Consider the following 24,263-nt stretch of genomic DNA (forward strand, 5'->3'; position numbering starts at 1 on the left):
ATATATCATTGCTGATGTCAGGTGGATCTGGCTGAAAGCAGAGAATACCAGATGGATGTTTACCTGTGTTTTATTGACTATGCAAAGGCATTTGACTGTGGATCATAACAAATTTTGGATAACATTGGGAAGAATGGAAATTCCAGAACTCTTAGTTGTGTTCATGAGGAACCTGTACATAGATCAAGAGGGAGTTATTCAAATAGAATAAGGAGATACCGCATGGTTTAAAGTCAGGAAAGGTGTGCCTCAAGGTTGTATTCTTTCACCATACTTATTCCATCTGTCTGCTGGGCAAATAATTGAGAAGCTGGACTATAAGAAGAAGAACACATCAGCAGGACAGGAGGAAGACTCATTAACAACCTGTGATATGCAGATGACAACTTTGCTTGCTGAAAGTGAAGAGGACTTAACGAGCTTAGAAGATCTAATACTGTAGCCTTCAGTATGGATTACATTTCAACCTAAAACAAAAATCCTCACAACTGGATCAATAAGCAACATCGTAATAAATGGAGAAGATACTGAAGGTGTCAAGGATTTCATGGAAGCAGCAGTCAGGAAATCAAAAGATGCATTGCATTGGGCAAATCTGCTGCAGAAGACCTCTTTAAAATGTTAAAAAGCAAAAATGTCACCTTGAAGACTAAGGTGTGCCTGACCCAAGCCATGGTGTTTTCAACCACCTCATATGCATGTGAAAGCTGGATGATGAATAAGGAAGACCAAAGAAGAATTGACACCTTTGAATTATGCTGTTGGTGAAGAATATCGAATATACCATGGACTTCTAGAAGAACGAAAAAACCTGTCTTGGAAGAAGTACAACCAGAATGCTCCTTAGAAGCAAGAATGGCGAGAATTCATCTCACATACTTTGGACATGTTGTCAGGAGTGATCAGTCCCTGGAGAAGGATATCAAGCTTGGTAAGGTAGAGGGTTAACAAAAAAAGGATCATGTTCTGATGACTTCCCCTATATTGTATGTTGTCTTTCCTTTCACCAAAGTTGACACTTGTCTACTATCTAGTTAGTGATTCCCCTCCTCACTCATTCCCCTCCCTCATAACCATCAAAGATTGTTTTTTTCCCTGCGTGTAAACCTTTTCTTGTGTTTTTATAATAGCGATCTCATACAATATCTGTCTTTTAGTTATTGACTTATTTCACTCAGCATAATGCCTTCCAGATTCATCAATGTTGTGAGATGTTTTGCAGATTCATCATTGTTCTTTATCGTTATGTAGTATTCTATTGTGTGTGTGTATGTACCACAGCTCGTTTATTCATTCGTCTGTTGACGGGCACTTAGGTTGTTTCCATCTTTTTGCTGTTGTGAATAATGCAGCAATGAACATGGATGTGCATATGTCTATTCGTGTGACAGCTTATTTCTCTAGGATATGTTCCTAGGAGTGTAGTTGCTGGATACTATGGTATTTCTATCTCTAGCTTTTTAAGGACGTGCCATATTGTTTTTCAGAGTGATTGTACCATTCTACATTCCCACCAGCAGGGCATAAAAGTTCCAGTCTCCCTGCCAACCTCTCCAACATTTGTTATTTTCTGTTTTTTTTTTTTTTTTTTTGATTAGTGCCAGTAATGTTGGGGTGAGATGGTATCCCATTGTAGTTTTGATTTACATTTCTCTAATAGCTAATGATTTCCTCGTGTTTGTTACTGCCTGAATGTCTTTTTTGGTGAAGTGTGTATTCATATCTTTTGCCCATTTTTAACTGAATTGTTTTTCTTTTTGTTATTGAAGAGTTGAAGTATTCTAAAGATTTTAGAGATTAGACCATTGTAGGATATGTCATAGCTAAACATTTTTTCCCAGTCTTTAGGTTCTCTTTTTACTCTTTTGGTTAAGTCTTTTGATGATAAGTGTTTAATTTTTAATAGCTTCCGGTTATCTGAGTTTTCTTCCAGTGTTCCTGCATTGTTAGTTGTGGTTTGTATTGTATTTATACCATGTATTAGGGCCCCTAGTGTTGCCCCTATTTGTTCCTCCATGATGTTTATCATTTTAGATTTTATATTTAGGTCTTTGATCCATTTTGAGTTTGTTTTCATGTATGGTTTGAGGTATGGGTGCTGTTTCATTTTTTTAGAGATGGGTATTCTGCTTTGTTTCCCAGCACTGTTTGTTAAAAAAGATGGTCTTTTCTCCCATTTAATGTACTTTGTATCCCCCCAAAAACCCAGTGCCATCGAGTCAATTCTGGGCTTTGTTTAGATGCCCTTTATTACATTGAGGAATTTCCCTCCTATTCCTATTTTGTTGAGAGTTTTTATCAGGGGCTGGTGTTGGACTTTATCAAGTGCCTTTTCTGTGTTGTTTGAGTTGATCATGTGATTCTTTTCTTTTGTTCTATTTATGTGGTGGATTATGTTGATTGATATTCTAATGTTGGACCATCCTTGCATACCTGGTATGAATCCCACTTGGTCCATGGTATACTATTTTTTTGATGTGATGCTGAATTCTACTGGCTAGAATTTTGTTTAGAGTGTTTGCATCTATGTTTATCAGGGATATTGGTCTATAATTTTCCTTTTTTGTGGAATCTTTGCCAGGTTTTGGTATCAGGGTTATGCTGGCTTCATAGAATGAATTCAGGAGTATTCTTTCCTTTTTATGATCTGAAATAGTTTGAGTTGTACTGGTGTGAGTTCTTCTCTGAATATTTGGTAGAGTTATCCAGTGAAGTAGTCTGGGCCAAGACCTTTTTTTATGTGTTGGGGGGTGGATTTTTTTTTTTTTAATTGCTTCAATCTCTTCTCTTTTAATGGGTCCTTTGTTTAGATTTTCTATATCAGTTTGTGTTAGTTTAGGTAGGTAGTGTGTTTCTTGAAATGTGTCCACTTCCTCTAGGTTCTCAAATTTGTTGGAGTACAGTTTTTCATAGCATTTTGTTATGGTCCTTTTTATTTCAGTTGGGTCTGTTGTATCATCTCCCATCTCATTTCTTATTTGGGTTATTTGCTTCCTATCCTGTTTTTCTTTTGTCAGTTTGACCAGTGGTTTGCCAATTCTGTCGATATTTTCAAAGAACCAACTTTTGGTCTCGTTGATCTTATCTATTGTTTTTCTCTTCTCTATTTCATTTATTTATGTACTAATCTTTATTAGTTTCTTTTTCTTTTGGTAGCTATAGGCTTCTTTTGCTGTTCTCTTTCTATTTATTTGAGTTGTAGTGCCAAAGTTTTTATTTTGGCCCATTCTTCTTTTTTGATGTTTGTGTTATTGCTATAAATTGACTTCTGAGCACTGCCTTTCCTGGGTTCCAGAGGTTTTGGTATGATGTGTTTTCATTCTTATTTTATTCTAGAAAATTTTTTTTCCCCCTTCGATTTCTTCTATTATCTAGCGGTGTTTAAGCAAGATGTTATTCATTTTTTGTGTATTTTTTTTTCCTTGCTCTCCCTGTTATTGATTTTTACTTTTATGGTGTTGTGATCAAAGAGGATACTTTGTATTACTGCAGTGTTTTTTATTTTATTAAGGGTTTCTTTGTTTCGTAAAATGTGATCTATTCTGGAGAATGTTCTATGTGCACTGGAAAGAAAGTATACTTTGCTGCTTGGGTGGAGTGTTTTATATATGCCTATGGAAAAAAATTTTTTTTTTTTTATGAGGTCAAGTTGTTTGATTTTGGCCTTTGTATCTTCTGTATCTTTGTTGAGTTTCTTCCTAGATGTTCTGTCCCTTATTGAGAGTGGTATTTTGAAGCCTCCTACTATTATTGTGGAGCTGTCTACTTTTCTTTTCATTGCTCTTAGAGTTTCTTTAATGTATTTGGAGCCCTGTTGTTTGGTGCATAGCTATTTATTAAGGTTGTCTTCTTGGCGAATTGTCCCTTTAATTATTATATGTTGTCCTTCTTTGGCTTTTATGGTTAATTTTGCCTTTAAGCCTATTTTACCTGAGATTAGTTACCACTCCTGCTTCAATTTGCTTGATATATTTGTTTATGTCCTTTGCTTTTTAAAATATTTATGTCTTTTTGTCTAATATGTGTCTCTTGTAGACAGCATATTGGTGGATTGTACTTTGTTTTTAATCTATTCTGCCACTCTCCGTCTCTTTACAGGTGTATTTAAGCCATTTACATTCAGTGTGATTATTGATTTGTATGAGTTTATTGCTGTCATATTGTTGTGCTTTTTTTTGTAGTGCTTTTGTTTTCTTTGTTCCTCTTACTCTCCTGTGCTAAGCTTCTTTTATTTGTTTTTTTCTTTCATTGTTATAGATTTTGTGTTTACTGAGACTTTATGTTTTTCTTCTTTTTTATTCTGATGAGTAGGTTTGTTAACTTTTTGTGTTTACCTTGAAATTTACCCTTATCTTCCTAAGTTTGAAGCAATCTTTTATTACTTCGTATCACCTTGACTTCCTCTGCATTTGAATATTGTTTTGATGTTGTTGTCATTTACAGATTGACATTTCTATTTTCTTGTTTTAAGTCTTTTAGCTTTGTTTTATTATTGAGAGTTCTGTGTCTAGATTGTATCTGGCTGATGCTGTTCTGTATCCTAGACTCTGGTTGTTTTCTAATGTTGTTGGTTTTTAACTGGAGGACTCCTTTTAACATTTCTTGTAAGTTTGGTTTTGTTTTTATAAATTCCTTTAATTTCCATTTTTCTGGAAATGTCCTAATTTGCTGTTGTATTTGAGAGAGTGTTTTGCAGGATATTTTAATGTTGGTTGGCAATTTTTTTCTTTCAAGGTTTTATATATATCAGTCCATTGACTTTTTGCCTGCATGTTTTCTGCCGAGTAATCAGAGCTTAGTCTTATTGTTTCTGCTTTGTATGTGGCTTTTCATTTTTCTTGAGCTACTCCCAGGATTCTTTCTTTGTCTTTAGTTTTGGCAAGTGTGATTATGATATGTCTTAGTGACTTTCTTTTGGGATCTATCCTATATGGGCTTTGTTGAGGCTCTCGGATGGTCAGCTTTTCATCTCTCATGATATTTGGAAAGTTTTCTTCAAGAAAATCTTCAACAGTCTCTCTGGGTTTTCTATCCCCTCACCCTCACCCCATTCTGGAATTCCAATCATGCCCAATTTTTTTCCTCTTGATTGTTTCCCACATAATTCTTAGGTTTGCTTCATTTTTCCTTAATTCTTTTCTCTGATTGTTCTTCACACAAAGAGGCACTCATGGATGTCTCTTCAATCTTGTTGATTCTATCTTCATTTGTTTCAAATTTGCTTCTATTGAGTTGTCCATTTCTGAAATTTTGTTATCTTTCGGATTTCTAGTTGCTCTTTGTATAATTTCTAGTTGTTTATTTATTTTGGTGTTATTTTCTTGCATTATTTTCCTGAATTCTTCAATTGCATTTGTGTTTTCCTTGACTATATTTGCTTTGGTTTTCTGAGTTTTCCATAATTTTGTCTATTTTTTCCCTGTTTTTGTCTGTATTTTCCTTGATCTCTTTCCTAATCTCTGGGAGAGCCCTAAATATTAGTTTTTTGAATTCCATATCAGGTAGTTCTACTGCCTTTTCTTCTACTAGGAAGCCACCTGATTCTTAATTTTGCTCACCTACTAGAGCCATCTTGTCCTGCTTTTTTCTATGTGTTGATATTGTCTGTTGTCTTTGAGACATTAAGGCATTATAGTCTTTATTGATTTCATATTCATTTTTTTTCCTGCTTTTTTGTTTTGTTTTGATGTCAGTGCAGGTGGATCAGGTGTACTTTGCTGTTTGCTCATATGTAGGTACAATAGCTCTTACCACCTGGTCTGGGTGGGCAGAGAAGCAGCAGGCAAGGTGAGCCCACTTCACTGTACACTTGTTTGATGAGGTGGCTGAGGGCAACTGCGTGGGCGCTGTGTGGTGGTGGGCCTGTGTGGTGGTGGGCCTGAGCACCAGAGACACTCTAGCCACGGTGGCAGGGAAAGGTCAACCTGTAAGGGGGAATGCCGTATGGGGCTAGGTGGGAGGCAGAAATAAAAGAAAAATAGAGAAAGAAGAAGGAGAAGGGTAGCTGGTGGGGGAGGTTGAGGCAGACCTGGGTGCCAGCAGGGTAGGTAGTGTATGGGTCTAGATGGGAGGTAGAAAGAAAAAGAAAGAAATAAAATATATGGCAGCATAGTGGGGGCCAGCATGTGTGGGCAAGACAAATGCAGGGCAGTGGCAGTTCAGTGTGCTAATGGCACTCTATCTGCAGCAGTGTGGCAGTGGCTGGTGGGATGTGAGGGGAGGTGGCATACAGTGCTAGGTGGTGGGGGGGAGAAAAAAGTAAGAAAGGAAAAAAGAGAAAAAAAATGCTAGCATGGCAGGGCCAGCAAATGGGGATGAGGCAGACCCAGGGGATGGTGGGAAGGGAGGCAAGGTGTACTAGGCTAGGTGAAGGGGAGAAAGAAAAGAAAGAAGAGAAAAAATGGTGTGTGGAGAGAGCTGGCAGGTGGGGGTGGGGCAGACCCATGGCAGTGGTGGGCCTGTGGCTCTCTTACCACGGCAACACGGCAGGCATCAGCAGGAAGAGGTGTAGGTGGCATATGGGGCCAGGTGGGAAAGAGTAAGAACAGGAAGAAGGGGAAAAAAGAAAGAAAATGGCATAGCAGGAACTGGTGGGTGCAGTTGGGGCAGACCCAGGGTGGTGGTGGACCAGTGGCTGTCTAGCTGTGGAAGCATAGTGGGTACAGCTGGAAAGGGTAGAGGTGACCTACAAGGCTAGGTTGAAGTGAGAAAGAAAGGGGAGAAAATGGAGTGACAGAAGCCGGTGGGTGGGCAGACCCATGGTGACAGCAGGGCAGTGGCTCTGTAGCCAAGGCAGCATGGTGTTGCCCAGTGGGAAAGGGTGAAGGTGGTGTACGGGGCAGAGGGCTGAGAGGTGGGAAGGTGTGTTTCTCTGGTGTTTGAGTTCTCTGTATCCTACTGGGAGCTCCATGAAGTTGCCTTCCCATACTCCTGCCTGGGGTCATTGCTGGCTGAGTTCCAAGATGACAGCGATATACCGTGTTAGTTGGCAGGGGACCTCCACTCTGTATCTCTCCTTGTTCTTTGTTTTCATTCAGTTTCTTCTTCCATTCAGTGTTTGATCTAGTTCCTTACCCCTTCATTTGATGCTTAGGGTTCCAGGGTTGATGTTTGTTATCTGTTTTACTTAGTTTTTCAGGTCTTTGCTGCAAAGATATGGCATGATGAGTCTGTCTAGGGCCCTATGTTGGCTCTGCCTCCCCTTACTTTCTGTGGATTAATGCTTTCACTATACCTCTATTTCCATGTGTCTACTTTCACCCTGCCTTTATAATTGCATTTGAAATGTGTTTTTTGTAGACAGCATATAGATGGCCCATGTTTTTTTTTTTTTTTAATGTGCTCAGTTTTTAAAAATGTGTCTATCTTTTCATTGGTATATTTAGCCCATTTACACTTAGTGTAATTACTGATCTATTAGGGCTTAAGTCTGCTGTTTTACTTTTTGTTTTCTATTTGTTCTCTTTTTTTTCTGTCTTCTTTGAATTACTTCAACTTTTTTCTTTAGAATTCTATTGGGTTTACTGTAGTATTTTTGGGTGTATTTTTTTTAATAGCTTTTTTAGTGGTTGCTCTAGGTATTACAAAAATCCTCACAATTGGGCCAATAAACGACATCATGAGGAATGCAGAAAATATTAAAGTTATCAAGGATTTCATTTTACTTCTATTCACAATCAATGCTCATGGAAGTAGCAGCCAAAAAAATCAAATGACATAGTGCATTGGGCAAATCTGCTGCAAAAGACCTCTTTAAAGTGTTGAAAAGCAGAGATGCCTTTTTGAAGACTAAGGTACATCTGACCCAAGCCTTGATAATTTTAATTGCCTCTTATTCATGTGAAAACTGGACAGTGAATAAGGAAGACCAAAGAAGAATCAATGCCTTTTAATTATGGTGTTGGTAAAGAGTATTGAATATACCTCGGACTGCTAGAAGAATGAACAGTTCTGTCTTGGAAGAAGTACAGCCAGAATGCTCCTTAGAAGTGTAAATGGCAAAACTTCATCTCAAGTACTTTGGACACAGTATTATGTGGGACCAGTCCTTAGAGAAGGATATCATGCTTGATAAGGTGGAGGGTCAGCAAAAGAGAGGAAGACCCTTGGTGAAGTGGATTAACACGGTGAATGTGATGATGGGCTCAATGCAGGAACGATTGTGAGGATGGCATAAGACCGGGCAGTGTTTTGTTCTGTTGTACATACGGTCACTGTGAGTTGGAACCAACTCCATGGCACCTAACAACAACTAGGTATTACATTATATACACATAACTTGCTGCAATTTACTAATATTATCATTTTACCAGTTCAAGTATAGAAACTTTACCCTCCCAATGGTTGTAATTGTGTTCATACTTTCCCTGCATGATTTAGCACATCAGACCATGTTACACTGTTTGCTTCATCTATCAAACATAATTTAGAAAACTCAAGAGAAGGAAAACCTATTGTGTTTATCTGTATTTTGGCTTACCATGTTCCTTCTTCCTTCCTGATGTTCCAAGGTTCCTTCTATTTTTATTTCCTTTCTATTTAGATAGAATTACTTAGCAATTCTTTTAGGGTAGGTCTGCTAGTGACAAATTCTTTCATTTTTTCTTTATCTGAGAATGTCTTGATTTCCCTTCCATTCCTGAAGGAAATTTTCACTGGGTATGTGAATCGATAGATTCAGAAGATTGTTGATTGATAGTCCTTTTCTTTCAGCACTTGAAAAACATCATTCCACTTGCTTGTGGCATCCATGGTTTCTGATGAGAAATCCGTTGTCATCAAAATTATTTTCCTCTATAGGTAGGGCATCGTTTTTCTCTGTCTACTTTCAAGATTTTTCTTTGCCTTTAGTTTTCAGATACTAAATCCCCTGTGTTTTGCAGGGGATTTCTTTGGGTTTATCCTGTTTGAGATGTACTCAGCTTCTTGAATTTGTAGGTTTATATCTGTTGACAAATTTTGGTAGTTTTCAGCCATTATTTCTTCCAGTGCTTTTTCAGCCCTGCCTTTTTTATTCTCTCCTTCTGATGTTCTGTTGACATGAACCTTAGATCTTTTCTTCTAGTCCCACACCTCTGATGCTCTGTTCATTTTTCTTTTGGATTATTTTTTTTAGATGATTTGAATAATTTTTATTGTTCTATTTTCCAGTTCACTGATTATTTCCTCTGTCCCCTCCATTCTGCTATCGAGCACATACACTGACCTTTTATTTTTAGTTACTATTAATACATTTTTCAGTTATAATATTTTCATTTGGTTCTTCTTTATATCTACATTTATTCACTGAGACTTTCTATTTCTCTGCTGAGGCTTCCTATTTTTTTTTATTTATTCCTAGTGTGCTTATAATCGCTTATTGAAGTATTTTTACCATTACTGCTTTAAAATATTTGCCAGAAAATTCTGATGTATCTTTCATCTCATTGCTGGTGTCAATTAATTTTTTTTTTTCTTTCTTCATTCAGTTTGAGATCTTCCTGGTTCTTGGTATCATGAGTGATTTTCAGTGGAAATCTAGATATCTTTGTATTATATTATGAGGCTCTGGATTTTATTTAAACCTTCTTGTTTTATTGGCTTTTTCGGACACCACTCTGGCAGGGTTAGAGTGGTGTGCCTTTTACTGACAGGTAGATATGGAAGTCCAGGTTTCCCACTTGGGCTCTGTTGACACCTGACGGTCTCCTCATTACTGTTGTTCATGGGTGAGAGTTTTAGCTGATACTAAGTGTATGTGTGGGGAAGGGGGGAGTTCTTGTTAATGGCCAGTGGGAAGAAAGTCCTGAATTTCTACTTGGCCTTCTCACAACACTCTGCTGTGAGTATTGGGTTCTCATTACTGGTATATGATGGCAGAACTCTAGATTCCCCAGTTGGCTTTTGTTGGCCTGAGTGTAAGTGGGGAAGTACTTTTTTTCTGTGATGTTTGGCTGGAGTAAAACGGTTATTGTCTAAAAATTTTCTCTCTTGCTAGGTCACTCTTTTCCTGGTTCTTTAGCTAAAGAGTGCAGGCTTTTGTTGGTGCTTTTTATTTTCTGCACCTATTGGCGTTTCTGCATGGCAACCTCCTTTAGCTCTAAGTCCAAGATAGGTGGGGCAAAAAGAAAACACAGGAAACTCACTATCAGGTCATTCATTAATTTCTGAAGTCCCTAGCCCTTCTTCTCTTTACCTTTCAGAATTGTCTTATGTGTGCTTTATATATGTTGTCCAGGATTTTTAGTAGTATTTAGTGGGAAGAATAGGGAAAAGTACATATACTGTATTCCACTGGAAGCTGATCCTCTCTTCCTGGGGCTTTATTTCCTCCACTGTATGCCTTGGAGAGAAGTTTAGAGGGGATGACTAAACCCTCCATGTCTGTGCTAGTCTTTGTTTCATATCCAAGGGCGTAGTTCCAGCCTCCTCCCAGGAAGGCTTAGAAGTCTGGGCTGGGGGGAGTGGGGATACAGGGTCCTCCTAAGATGGCCTATAACAGACTAACCCATATTAACTGGCCAGTGATTATTCTGGAAGTACTGAACCATTCTTACAAACCCCACAATTGACATAGCTCAGACTTTTGTGGTCACTGAGATAAAAAAATATTGTTGAATTTATATTTAAAATTTTTTAAATAGTTCCCCCCCATGGTAGCTTTTGTGTGTGTTTGCTCGATTTACTCTGTTTCCTGATAAATATTGATGTTAAACCATCTTTTAATGAATGGAATAGTTAAAGTATACTTATTTTCCAAATTCACAATACTAGTTATTATGCTAACATTGCAAAAGTGCTTTCAATTTAGTGTATTCTTTATAATGGACCAATAATAACTACATAAACATACATTTCATATAATTTTTTTTTAGTTGCTTTTGGCAGATTGAATAGACGTAGTAATTATTAAGTACATTTAACCCTAAAATTAGGAAAATAGTGACTGTGGTGCCATGACTGTCTACCTGCAGCAACCCATTCTCCAAAAGCTGTATTCCAAAAAAAACTTCTTAGAACATTCTGCCATAGGAGGTCATCCTATTTGGTGAATTTTCCCATCAACTTCCACTTTGGGCAATGTCATTAAGTCTTCTTAGATTCAGAAATGTGCAAACGATTTGAATTTTGCTACCTATAATTATTTTTAAATGTTAAATTTGCATTTGAAACTCAGTTTTGAATGTGTTCACGAAGGCAGCTTGTACCTACCGAGGCTTGCTTTTAATTCATTGCAGAATATGTTGTTCTCCACAAGTTCTGGACTTCTTTATAAAAACATACACACACATACACACTCACACACACACAAACAAGCACAGAGCTGTCCTGATTTGGAGATTTTAGTAATGTGTTTTTGTACAAGGCATAAAAATATATCTCTGTAATTACATGATATTTAGTGATTAGATAATTGCGGATAATGCATGGGGTAGTTCTAAGAGCTGAAGTGTTACCATAAGATCTAAAATGTACAAATTGCATAATAATTATTCTTGGGAGTTATTTGGTAATTCTGAGCATAATTATCATGTGATCTGCAGTGCATGTAATTAATGCATAATCACATGGATTTTGCCTTCGTAACTACTTCACCCTTCTTGGAAAGCTCTTTGTCATAACATTTGAGTATAAATATAATGTAATTGGTTCCCAGATACAGTACATTAAGCTGCATGATAATTGCTTTCACAGTAACAATACCCCTTATTCCATCCCAAATGCTTGACTCTTAAGCAAGAAGGTTAGGAGGAACGAAGTGCTCAAGTTGTGGTGAGCAGGCAGAGTAGTGGGTGACTACGTGCATGCTGTGGGCAAAGAGTGTCCTGGCCGTGACACCACCTTTCCATGTACAAAGTTTTCATCTTTCATGATGACCAAAAATAACTCTTCTAAATGAAATGTATGTTTGTGTCTCTTTGCTGTTCGGCCCTAGCCAGCATCCATTAAGCCTTTTATTTATTTATTTATTTAAAAGTAGCAAAGCATCAATCGTCTTTCTGGTCTAGAAGGTTCACAAGTTGGAATTTCTACAGGTAGACAATCTGACTGAAAAATTGTAATAAGAGAGAGCCTTGGTTTGGTTAATGGTATTACCAGCTTCCACCACTCACGGGTCAGTTTGTTGTACTGTGGTTGCTGCGATATTGGAAGCTATGCCACTGATATTTCAAGTACCAGCAGAGTCATCATGGTGGGCAGGTTTCAGTGGAGCGTGTAGACCAAGACAGACTAAGAAGAAAGACCTGACAACTTACTTCCCAAAATTAGCCAGTGAAAACCCTGAGGATCACGACAGAACATTGTCCGATACAGTGCTGGAGGATGAGCCCCTAGGTTGTATGGCCTCAAAATGCATAGTGGCAGCAACATAGACTCAAGCATACCAATGTTTGTGAAGATGGTGTAGGACTAGGCATGAGTAGAGCTGATCTGATGACAAATAACAACAAGAACAACGATCACCAACTTGGGCAAAAAAATATTTCCAAAATGGCAATGATTACTTACAAGACCCAAGTAAGAGCTTTGGCTAAACTTCCAAAATTGGTAACATAGTTTTGGTAACTTTTCCCCACAGGTTTCACATGGCGGGATGATTACACCCAGCATTTGATGGCCCAGGAGCTCTCAAACCTCCCCAAAACTTATCTGCCACGTTCTGAAGCTTCCTCAAGACAGGGGTCCAACCTTGCCAGGTAAATGCATATTTAGTTTAAGTTTTTTTGCTGCCCAGCCACATCCAGAATCCCTTAGACATTTTTGTTTTTTAATGTAGCAAAGCACCCATTGTCTTTCTAGTCTAGAAGTTCCAGAAGATTTTATTCCGTAAGAAAACTGATGCTTCTTTTCCTGTTATTATTGTTGTTGTTCGGTGCTGTCGAGTATATTCCAACTCATAAGGACCCTGCAGGACAGAGTAGAACTGCCCCATACGGTTTCCAAGGCTGTAATCTTTTTTTTTTTTTCTTAACTGTACTTTTGATGAAGGTTTACAGAACAAACTATCTCCTCATTAAACAGTTAGTACATATATTGTTTTATGGCATTGGCTAACAACCCCACAACACGTCAACACTCTCCCTTTTTGACCTTGGGTTCCCCATTACCAGCTTTCCTGTCCCCTTCTGCCTTCTAGTCCTCGCCCCTGGGCCGTGGTTCCCCTTTAGTCTCGTTTTGTTTTATGAGCCTGTGTAATCTTTGGATGAACCTCAGGAGTGACTTCATTTCTGAGCTAAAAGGGTGTCCAGGGTAGGCTGTAATCTTTATGGAAGCAGATCACAGGTCTTTCTCCTGTGGAGTCACTGAGTGGGTTCAGACTGCCAGCCTTTTGTTTAACAGTTGAGGGCTTACCCAGCATGCCATCAAGGTTCCTTCCAGCCCATTAGAGAAAGATTACTGGAGCGATGCACTGATGAAGGTCTCTTTTATTGAAATTCATGCCCAAAAGGCTTTTCTCCCATTTTGCCCTGAGACCCTTGGAAAACTCCTATATCTTTATGGCTTTGGTTGAAAGCAGAAGTCAAGACTTCTCATTTCTCAATGAGAGTTTATGTTTACTTTAATACAAAAAGCAGAATTAAATTATGGAAGTCTCGGCCTTTTCTATCCCAAAGCGTAGCAACCTTTAATGAGCCAAATATTTTATCACATTGTCATCTCATTTCATCTTTTCTGCAACCTATGTGGTAATTATTAAGGTCCACCCATTTTTACAGGTGAGGAAATTGATATGTAGGGAAGTTAAAAAATTAATCCAAAGGAAAACCACACTAAGAAAACTGGGGTAATCTGATTCCTAGCTATTGTATTGTTTTTCATGCTTATAAAACAGGAAAAGGACCTTTCTTAAAAGCTTAGTTTGGGAAGTCAATTTTTCCCTAATAGAGAGGAATCGACTCAACGGCACTGGGTTTTTTTTTAGAGAGACTATTCTAGAGCCATAGCTTTTTTTTTAGAGGGAATACTCTAGAGCCATAGCTTTTAGTTAGAAAAATTTCAGTAACACAAAATTTAGATACCCGTCTTTATGCCGATATCTATTTCGTAGATGAAGGAATTGAGTCATTAAGAAGTTCATTTCAAAGTTCTTGTTGGTTTTAAATGAGTTAATACATGTAAAGAACTGACAGTAACCCCCTAGCACATAAAAAAAGCACTAAATAAATGTTAACCATATTAGCTATCTCACCTTCAAGACTGTGACTTTCTTAAGGGTAGGAAATATGTCTTTGTATTTCGTGTGCCTAGCATGTCTACCTTTGTTGTTGTCGTTGTGGTCAGTTGCCATTGAGTCGATTCTGACTCATGGTAACCCCACGTGGGTGGAGTAGAACTGCTCCATAGAGTTTTCAAGGCTGTGACCTTTTGGAAGCAGATTGCTAGGCCTGTCTTCCAAAGTGTCTCTGGGTGGGTTCGAACCTCCAACCTTCTGGCTACTAGTCAGTTAACCATTTGTGCCCCCCACATACACTTTTAGTGCCTCCCTTATTAAAAAAAAAAAAAAGTGCCATTATGATCTGTAAGGATATATAAGTAAAAATACAAAACAAAAACAAAGCATTTCCAACTTGAGCTGTCTTGAATTTCCATGTTCACTGGAGATGAGTTCATAATCTTCACACTCTGTTTAAATTCCACCTGGACATTTAAGCCCTGCCTTCTTCTGTCCCATTCTTACTGAGGTTTTAACTGAGTGTGCCAGTGTCCCAAATAAAACAAACTGGGATCCCACCAGGAGTAGTGATGGGTTGGATGACCAAAGGAGAGCAAAGGAAAGGAGGATTAGAAAAATCGAGCAAGGAATAACCTTACGTAGCCTAGAGAATAAGTAAAGGTGACAAAACAGTATGAGCCTAAAGGTAGGAGGAAGACCAGAGTATGATGTCATTAAGAGAAGAGAGTTTCCAGGAAAAAATGTCTCAGAGAAATGAAACTATTGGAGAAACACCTATTTCACTATGTTCTAACCAACATTAAGTATTGTCATTGAAAAAAATGATATTTTTGTTTTATTTATTTTTTACGACAAGTGAGAGTAAAAGTTTTAAAATATACATATACAGAAACTGTAGTTTTCTTCCTTATGGATTTCCTGTATGTGTTCTTTGTGCATAGAAAAATTTCTTTTTTGTATTTTTCTGTGTTATTTCTTACAGATGAAGGTCTTTACTTATCACAGCTAGTAACTTTATCATACTTTGTAGGACTATAGATGACACTGAATCTGTTGCCTAAGAAAAAGATGCCCTTAGCATCCTCCACGCTGGGTTTATGATCCCTTCCTGAGGGGTAGGACACAGATAAGACCAATCATCCTAGCTCTAAAAACAGAGGACCGTCTGAAAGGATGTTGCTGGATATCCTTCAGATTCATTTTCCACCCTCTCTGCCCGATCTGTCCCCTAAGAGACTGGTCTTTAAGAACTGTATCATTAGGCCCCCTTGGCCTATGGCTTTGGCTGAGTTTGGCGAATAGAATGCGTCTCCAGAACAGAGGGCAGGAGAAGATTGAGGCCTGGTGTTTATTCCCCTGGTTCCTTACTTTAGACTGCAGGTTGGCAGTGTGGCTGTGTTCTTCCATTGCGGGTCACAGCCCTCTCGCACCAGCCTCTCTGGATTCCAGTAACTCCTGGCTGTTGACCCAGTGTTTCTCCACTGTTGGTAATCTCAAGGTGCTTCACCATCCCTTGTGGATTTCCTTTAATCTTGCCCATGTTTTTGTAACAAAAATAGTTCATTGATTAAACTACTTGGTGGTTCCATTTAAGGATGCCATCTGTTTGCCACTGAGTCTTGGCCCGATTCAGAGACGTGGCAGTCCAAATAAGAAACAATATAGTCTTTCCCATCTTTTGTCCCAGCAACAGGCATGAAGATATTACCTTTATGATTTGAATTGAATAGTTTTCCTTCTTCTAAAATTCCTAGAAAATTTTCTTTAACTTTAAATTGTCTGCTTCCTGGTATATTTTTAAAATGATCTTTGTTTGTAGGTAAAACTCTAATAACATTTTCATGGTCATGCAAGATTATTGGTAAAATATGCTTGCCGTTTATCTTGTGTGAATTTGAGTCATTCATGTTTCAGCAGAAAGCCACCCTTTTCACAGAGATTTCCAGATTTGTTAATTTAGTGTAGTACTGTTATAATTTAAAAAATTATTCACCTTTGTCATTTTAAACTTAATTTTTCTTTTCACACTTTTTACAAAATTTAAAAATTTTCTTCTTTGTGCTATCCTTAGCTTTATTGTTCTTTATAAAATTTCTTGACTTGAATATTTTTAAATTTATTTTTACTTATTCTTTTAAAAAAGTAATGAAATCACATATCTGTGCATTCACCTTTGAGAACAGTGTGGCATCCTCCTGTGATTTTGATGTATTTTCATTTGCGTTTGTCCTAAATTATCTGTAATTGTAATTTTGTATCTATTTTTAAAGTAAGTGTTCAGTAGGCTCTTTCATATATATATTTGTTGTTTTTAAACTTTAAATTGATAAATCTTACTGCACTGTAGTTAGGGTAAATGGCCTGTTCAATTACTAGTTTTGGGAAAGTTTGAAGTTTTCTTTTTGGCCTAGTTTATACCATACTTTCACTAATATTCAGTGAAAGCTTCAAAAAGGCGCTTGAACCCTGTATTTGCAGGGCACAGGTTCTCACATACAGTTTACAGGTAAACATGTACCGTATTACTCAAAATCAGGATGTCCTTATTGATACCCTGCCTTCTTGAGATTTCTCAAAAACTGTATTGTTTTGTGAATTTTCTTTTTGTGTTATTATATTTTGTTTTATATACTTTGAGGCTCTTATTTTGTATCTTTATTGTCAATTATTATATTGCCATTTTAAAAAGATCTTCTTTGTTGCCATTAATGCTTGTTGTTTTTGATTCTATTTTTCTGAAATTACTGTTGCCATATCTGCTTTCTTACCATTTTTTCTGCCTGATTAATCTGTGGCCATCCTTTAAAATTTTAGTCTTTTGACTCTTTCTCTTATAAATATTGCTTTTATAAACAATATAAAGTGGCATTAAGAAAAAAATCCATTCGGGAAGCTCATAGGGGAATTTAAATCATTGAGATTTCTTGTTTCCTTACCCCCCCCTTTTTTTTTCACTCTTGAAAGTATAATTTGTTTGCTTTTGCTTCCCTTAGTATTTGTTTTAAATTAAATTAAAACCTTTAGGTTTTCATGATCTTTTTTTTTTTTTAAAGTAGCATTTGTTTCATTATTAAGCAAATCAATCAGATCTTCTGACTTCCATGTGTGAGATGGTGAATTAATTGTGCTTTCCTTTCTTCACTTCCTCCCATAACTCCCTCTCAGTTAATTGTGCTTTCCTTTCTTCGTTTCCTCCCATAACTCCCTCTCAGGCCTTGCTTCTTGACCAGTATGTTTAGCACCTAGCACGTGCCTTGTACATAGTAAACATTTAGTTAATATTGAATAAATGAAGGAAGGAAAGAATGTATGGATATACTGATACTTCTGAATTATTTTATGTATAACTTCAGGAACCAAGAATCTTGCCTGACTTTCTTCGTTCCACAGTGAAATTTTAGAACGTTGTGTTCTTTTTCACTTTGTTAGTATCCACAATAAGCCCATGAAATAGTTGTTGTCAGTTTTCATGCAAGACAAATGATCTTTAGAGAGATTAAATAACTTCCAATTATCCATTCAGGAAGTAGAGTTGAGGTTAGAGTTTAGTCTTCAGAATTCCCAGCCCTAGGCTCAGATTTCTATCAGTGTCTATTCTTAAACTTTCCAGAGTTGGTAAGCCTGAGCTCGTCTCACCTGCCGTTGTCCTCTCTTTCCACTCATAGAGGGCACTGATTCTAGGTAAGCACTGTGTGAGAAAGGCAGAGAGACACAACATGAATAATCAGCAGAGCAGTCATTATGGATATTGATTGCAAGGAACAGAACAAGAAACATTAGAGGTCCCAAGAACTTAAGAATATGCCCTCACTCAAACCTCAGATGAGAGGAACCAATGACTAGCAATACCAGCAGCATGTAGTGAACGCCATTTGAGGCCATTAGTTACTGTAGGTTGCCTCTGACTCATGGCGTCCCCATGCACAGAACATTGCCTGGTCTTGCATCATCTTCATAATCGTTGCTATGCTCAAATCCACTGTTGTGGCCAAAACTGTGTATTTTGAGTGCTTTCCAACATAGGACACGTATCTTCTAGTATTCTGTTGGACAATATTCTGTTCTGATCCATAGGGTTTTCCTTGACTAATTTTCAGAAGTAGGTCATGAGTCCTTTCTCCCTAGTTGGTCTTAGCCTGGAAGCTCCGCTGAAACCTGTCTACCATGGTGACCCTGCTGGTAAGTGAAATACTGGTGGCATAGCTTTCACAATTGTAGCAACACACGAGTCACCACAGAGTGATAAAGTGACATGTAGATGGTGGATTGACCACCAGTCAAGTTATGGAAAACTACAGCTGGAAGCACTGGGTCAGGGTAGTCGTGAAGGCCTTATCTGAAAAATAAAATGGGCCTCAAATGATTGTTGAAATAAGGCTAGGATTATTCAGAGAAGTGATAAAAACTAAGGTCACTGTGCACTAAGATTTTGTTCATAATTTGGATTTTATTTTTCAGCGAATTGGGTGACAACTTAGTATTTCATATTATTTGGGGAGCTTGAAGGTCATTTCATGCATGAAGAATAAATTGTGTAGCCCAAAGTTGAAAATATGTTTAATATTTTTGAAGTATAAAATGTGTACCTACAAAGCTTTGACCCACTGAAAGCTGAATTACAGGGCAAAAGTCAATTTGCGAGTTAATTGCTACACTAACACACAGCATGGTGATGAACATTCTCATCACTGTAACATGCAACTGTGTCACACACAGCTCCGTAGGCAGGAACAGAGGCAGGGGAAGATGAATAAGGCTGTTTAAAGGCACGTTTATGAGGTGGTTCTGTGTGTATTGATTAGCAATTAGTGAGAAAAATAGAAAAAATATCAGAAAAGTAAATCGACTTTAGTTAAATTACACTCTGGAGAAGATAGAACGTGAAATTTCATCCATTTAAAAATGGTCAAGGACCACATATTAGGTCATAAAACAAACCTTTGCAGAATCCAAAACATTGAAATATTACAAAGCATCTTCTCAGACCACAAGTCCATAAAAGTAGAAATCAATAACAGACACATCAGGGAAAAGACATCAAATACTTGGAAACTGAACAATATCCTGCTCAAAAAAGACTGGTTATAGAAGACATTAAGGAGGGAATAAAGAAATTCATAGAATGAAACGAGAATGAAAACACTTCCTATCAAAACCTCTGGGACACAGCAAAAGCAGTGCTTGGAAGTCAATTTATATCAATAAATGCACACATACATAAAGAAGAAAGAGCCAAAATCAGAGAACTGTCCCTACAACTTGAACAAATAGAAAGTGAGCAACAAAAGAATCCGTGAGGCACCAGAAGAAAACAAATAATAAAAATTAGAGCTGAACTAAATGAATTAGAGAACAGAAAAAACAATTGAAAGAATTAACAAAGCCAAAAGCTGGTTCTTTGAAAAAATTAACAAAATTGATAAACCACTGGCCAGACTAACTAAAGAAATACAGGAAAGGAAACAAATAACCTGAATAAGAAACAAGCTGGGCCATATCACAACAGACCCAACTGAAAAAAAAAGAATCATATCAGATTATTACAAAAAGTTGTACTCTAACAAATTTGCAAACCTAGAAGAAATGGATGAATTCCTGGAAAAACACTACCTACCTAAACTAACACAATCGGAAGTACAACAACGGAATAGACCGATAACAAAAAAAGAGATTGAAAAGGTAATCAAAAAACTCCCAACAAAAAAAAATCCCTGGCCTGGACGGCTTCACTGCAGAGTTCTACCAAACTTTCAGAGAAGAGTTAACACCACTACTACTAAAGGTATTTCAAAGCATAGAAAATGACAGAATACTACCTAACTCATTCTATGAAGCCACCATATCCCTGATACCAAAACCAGGTAAAGACACCACAAAAAAAGAAAATTACAGACCTATATCCCTCATGAACATAGATGCAAAAATCCTCAACAAAATTCTAGCCAATAGAATTCAACAACATATCAAAAAAAAAATTCACCACGACCAAGTGGGATTTATACCAGGTATGCAAGAAAAAAAAAATTTTTTTTTTTATGCAAGGTTGGTTTAATATTAGGAAAACCATTAATGTAATCCACCATATAAATAAAACAAAAGCCAAAAACTGCATGATCTTATCAATTGATGCAGAAAAGGCATTTGACAAAGTCCAACACCCATTCATGATAAAAACTCTCAGCAAAATAGGAATTGAAGGAAAATTCCTCAACATAATAAAGGGCATCTATACAAAGCCAACAGCCAACATCACTCTAAATGGAGAGATGCCCTTTATCACTGCTCTTATTCAACATTGTGCTGGAGGTCCTAGCCAGAGCAATTAGGCTAGACAAAGAAATAAAGGGCATCCGTATTGGCAAGGAAGAAGTAAAATTATCTCTATTTGCAGATGACATGATCTTATACACAGAAAGCCCTAAGGAATCCTCCACAAAACTACTGAAACTAATAGAAGAGTTCAGCAGAGTATCAGGATACAAGGTAAACAAACATACAGAAATCTGTGGGATTCCTCTATAGCAACAAAGGGAACATCGAAGAGAAAATCACCAAATCAATGCCATTTACAGTAGCCTCCAAGAAGATAAAATACTTAGGAATAAGTCTAACCAGAGATGTAAAAGACCTATACAAAGAAAACTTCAGGAAACTACTGCAAGAAACCAAAAGAGACCTGTTGTTGTTGTTAGGTGCTGTAGAGTCGGTTCCGACTCATAGCGACCCTATGCACAACAGAACGAAACACTGCCCGGTCCTGCGCCATCCACACAATCGTTGTTATGCTTGAGCTCATTGTTGCAGCCTCTGTGTCAGTCCACCTCGTTGAGGGTCTTCCTCTTTTCTGCTGACCCTGTACTCTGCCAACCATGATGTCCTTCTCCAGGGACTGATCCCTCCTGACAACATGTCCAAAGTACTAAGATGCAGTCTCGCCATCCTTGCCTCTAAGGAGCATTCTGGCCACACTTCTTCCAAGACAGATTTGTTTGTTCTTTTGGCAGTCCATGGTATATTCAATATTCTTCGCCAACACCACAATTCAAAGGTGTCAACTGTTCTTCGGTCTTCCTTGTTCATCCTCTAGCTTTCACATGCATATGATGTGATTGAAAATACCGTGGCTTGGGTCAGGCGCACCTTAATCTTCAGGGTGACATCTTTGCTCTTCAACACTTTGAAGAGGTCCTTTGCAGCAGATTTGCCCAATGCAATGCGTCCTTTGATTTCTTAACTGCTGCTTCCATGGCTGTTGATTGTGGATCCAAGTAAAATGAAATCCTTGACAATTTCAATCTTTTCTCTGTTTATCATGATGTTGCTCATTGGTCCAGTTGTGAGGATTTTCGTTTTCTTTATGTTGTGGAGCCATCCATACTGAAGGCTGTGGTCTTTGATCTTCATTAGTAAGTACTTCCAGTCCTCTTCACTTTCAGCAAGCAAGGTTGTGTCATCTGCATAATGCAGGTTGTTAATGAGTCTTCCTCCAATCCTGATGCCCTGTTCTTCTTCATATAGTCCAGCTTCTCGTATTATTTGTTCAGCACACAGATTAAATAGGTGTGGTGAAAGAATACAGCCCTGATGCACACCTTTCCTGACTTTAAACCAATCAGTATCCCCTTGTTCTGTCTGAACAACTGACTCTTGATCTATGTAAATGTTCCTCATGAGCACAACTAAGTGTTCTGGAATTCCCATTCTTCGCAGTGTTATCCATAGTTTGTTATGATCCACACAGTCGAATGCCTTTGCATAGTCAATAAAACACAGGTAAACATCCTTCTGGTATTCTCTGCTTTCAGCCAGGATGCATCTGACATCAGCAATGACATCCCTGTTTCCACGGCCTCTTCTGAAACCGGCCTGAATTTCTGGGATCTTTGTTGATATACTGCTGCAGCCGTTTTTGAATGATCTTCAGCAAAATTTTGCTTGTGTGTGATATTAAGGATATTGTTCTATAATTTCTACATTCAGTTGGATAACCTTTCTTGGGAATCGGCATAAATGTGGATCTCTTCCAGTCAGTTGTCCAGGAAGCTGTCTTCCATATTTCCTGGCATAGACGAGTAAGCACCTCCAGCGCTGCATCTGTTTGTTGAAATATCTCAATTGATATTCCATCAATTCCTGGAGCCTTGTTTTTCGCCAAGGACTTCAGAGGAGTTTGGACTTCTTCCTTCAGTACCATCAGTTCCTGATCGTATGCCACCTCTTGAAATGGTTGAATATCATCTAATTCTTTTTGGTATAATGTCTCTGTGTATTCCTTCCATCTTCTTTTGATGCTTCCTGTGTCCTTTAATATTTTCCCCATAGAATCTTCACTCTTGCAACTCGAGGCTTAAATTTTTTCTTCAGTTCTTTCAGCTTGAGAAACACTGAGTATGTTCTTCCCTTTTGATTTTCCATCTCCAGCTCTTTGCACATGTCATTATAATACTTTGTCTTCTCGAGATGCCCTTTGAAATCTTCTGTTCAGCTCTTTTACTTCATCAATTCTTCCTTTTGCTTTAGCTACTCGATACTCAAGAGCAAGTTTCAGAGTCTCCTCTGACATTCATCTTGGTCTTTTCTTTCTTTCCTGTCTCTTCAGTGACCTCTTGCTTTCTTCATGGTTAATGTCCTTGATGTCATTCCACAACTCGTCTGGTCTTCGGTTACTAGTGTTCAATGCGTCAAATCTATTTTTGAGATGGTCTCTAAATTCAGGTGGGATATACTCCAAGTCATATTTTGGCTCTCGTGGACATGCTCTGATTTTCTTCAGTTTCAGCTTGAACTTGCATATGAGCAATTGATGGTCTGTTCCACAGTTGGCCCCTGGCCTTGTTCTGACTGATGAGATTGAGCTTTTCCATCGTCTCTTTCCACAGATGTAGTCAATTTGATTTCTGTATGTTCCATCTGGTGAGGTCCATGTGTATAGTCACCATTTATGTTGGTGAAAGAAGGTATTTGCAATGAAGTCGTTGGTCTTGCAAAATTCTATCATTTGATCTCCAGCATTGTTTCTATCACCAAGGCCATATTTTCCAACTACTGAGCCTTCTTCTTTGTTTCCAGCTTTCGCATTCCAATAACCAGTAATTATCAATGCATCTTGATTGCATGTTTGATCAATTTAGACTGCAGCAGCTGATAAAAATCTTCTATTTCTTCTTCTTTGGCCCTAGTGGTTGGTGCGTAAATTTGAATAATAGTCGTATTAACTGGTCTTCCTTGTAGGCGTATGGATATTATCCTGTCACTGATAGCGTTGTATTTCAGGATAGATCTTGAAACGTTCTTTTTGACAATGAATGCAACACCATTCCTCTTCGAGCATAGTAGACTATATGATTGTCTGATTCAAAATGGCCAATACTAGTCCATTTCAGCTCACTAATGCCTAGGATATTGATGTTTTTGTGTTCCATTTCATTTTTGACGATTTCCAATTTTCCTAGATTCAGACTTCATACATTCCAGGTTCCAATTATTAATGGATGTTTGCAGCTGTTTCTTCTCATTTTGAGTTGTGCCACATCAGCGAATGAAGGTCCCGAAAGCTTTACTCCATCCACGTCATTAAGGTAGACTCTACTATTAGGAGGCAGTTCTTTCCCAGTCATATTTTAAGTGCCTTCCAACTTGGGGGGCTCATCTTCCAGCACTATATCAGACAATGTTCTGCTGCTATTCATAAGGTTTTCACTGGCTAATGCTTTTCAGAAGTAGACTGTTGGGTCCTTCTTCCTAGTCTGTCTTAGTCTGGGAGCTCAGCTGAAACCTGAGTGACCCTGCTGGTATCTGAACACCAGTGGCATAGCTTCCAGCATCAGAGCAACACACAAGCCCCCACAGTGCGACAAACTGACAGACACGTGGGGGAAGAGAGACCTACATAAGTGGAAAAACATACGTTGCTCATGGATAGGAAGATTCAACTTTGTGAAATTGTCTATTCTACCTAAAGTGGTCTATAGATAAAATGCAATCCTTATCCAAATTCTAATGACATTTTTTAATGAGATGGAGAAACAAATCATCAACTTCATATGGAAGGGAAAGATGTCTTGGATAAATAAAGCATTACTGACAAAGAAGAACAAAGTGAGAGACC

At 37.9% G+C, this 24,263-nt stretch overlaps 1 protein-coding gene across 4 annotated transcripts in view; it reads left to right on the forward strand.

The window, feature by feature from the left end:
• PTPRN2 (protein tyrosine phosphatase receptor type N2) overlaps window positions 1–24,263 on the forward strand; it is a 1,957,978-nt gene that overhangs the window by 715,678 nt on the left and 1,218,037 nt on the right. For all 4 annotated transcript variants that reach the window (XM_049861881.1, XM_049861880.1, XM_049861883.1 and 1 more), the window contains one exon: window positions 12,560–12,677. In XM_049861881.1, the coding sequence (XP_049717838.1) occupies window positions 12,560–12,677 (118 nt within the window). The remainder of the gene's footprint in view (window positions 1–12,559; window positions 12,678–24,263) is intronic.

This window comes from Elephas maximus, chromosome 20, assembly GCF_024166365.1.
Source record: "Elephas maximus indicus isolate mEleMax1 chromosome 20, mEleMax1 primary haplotype, whole genome shotgun sequence".
In the NCBI taxonomy this organism is placed as follows: Eukaryota; Metazoa; Chordata; class Mammalia; order Proboscidea; family Elephantidae; genus Elephas; species Elephas maximus.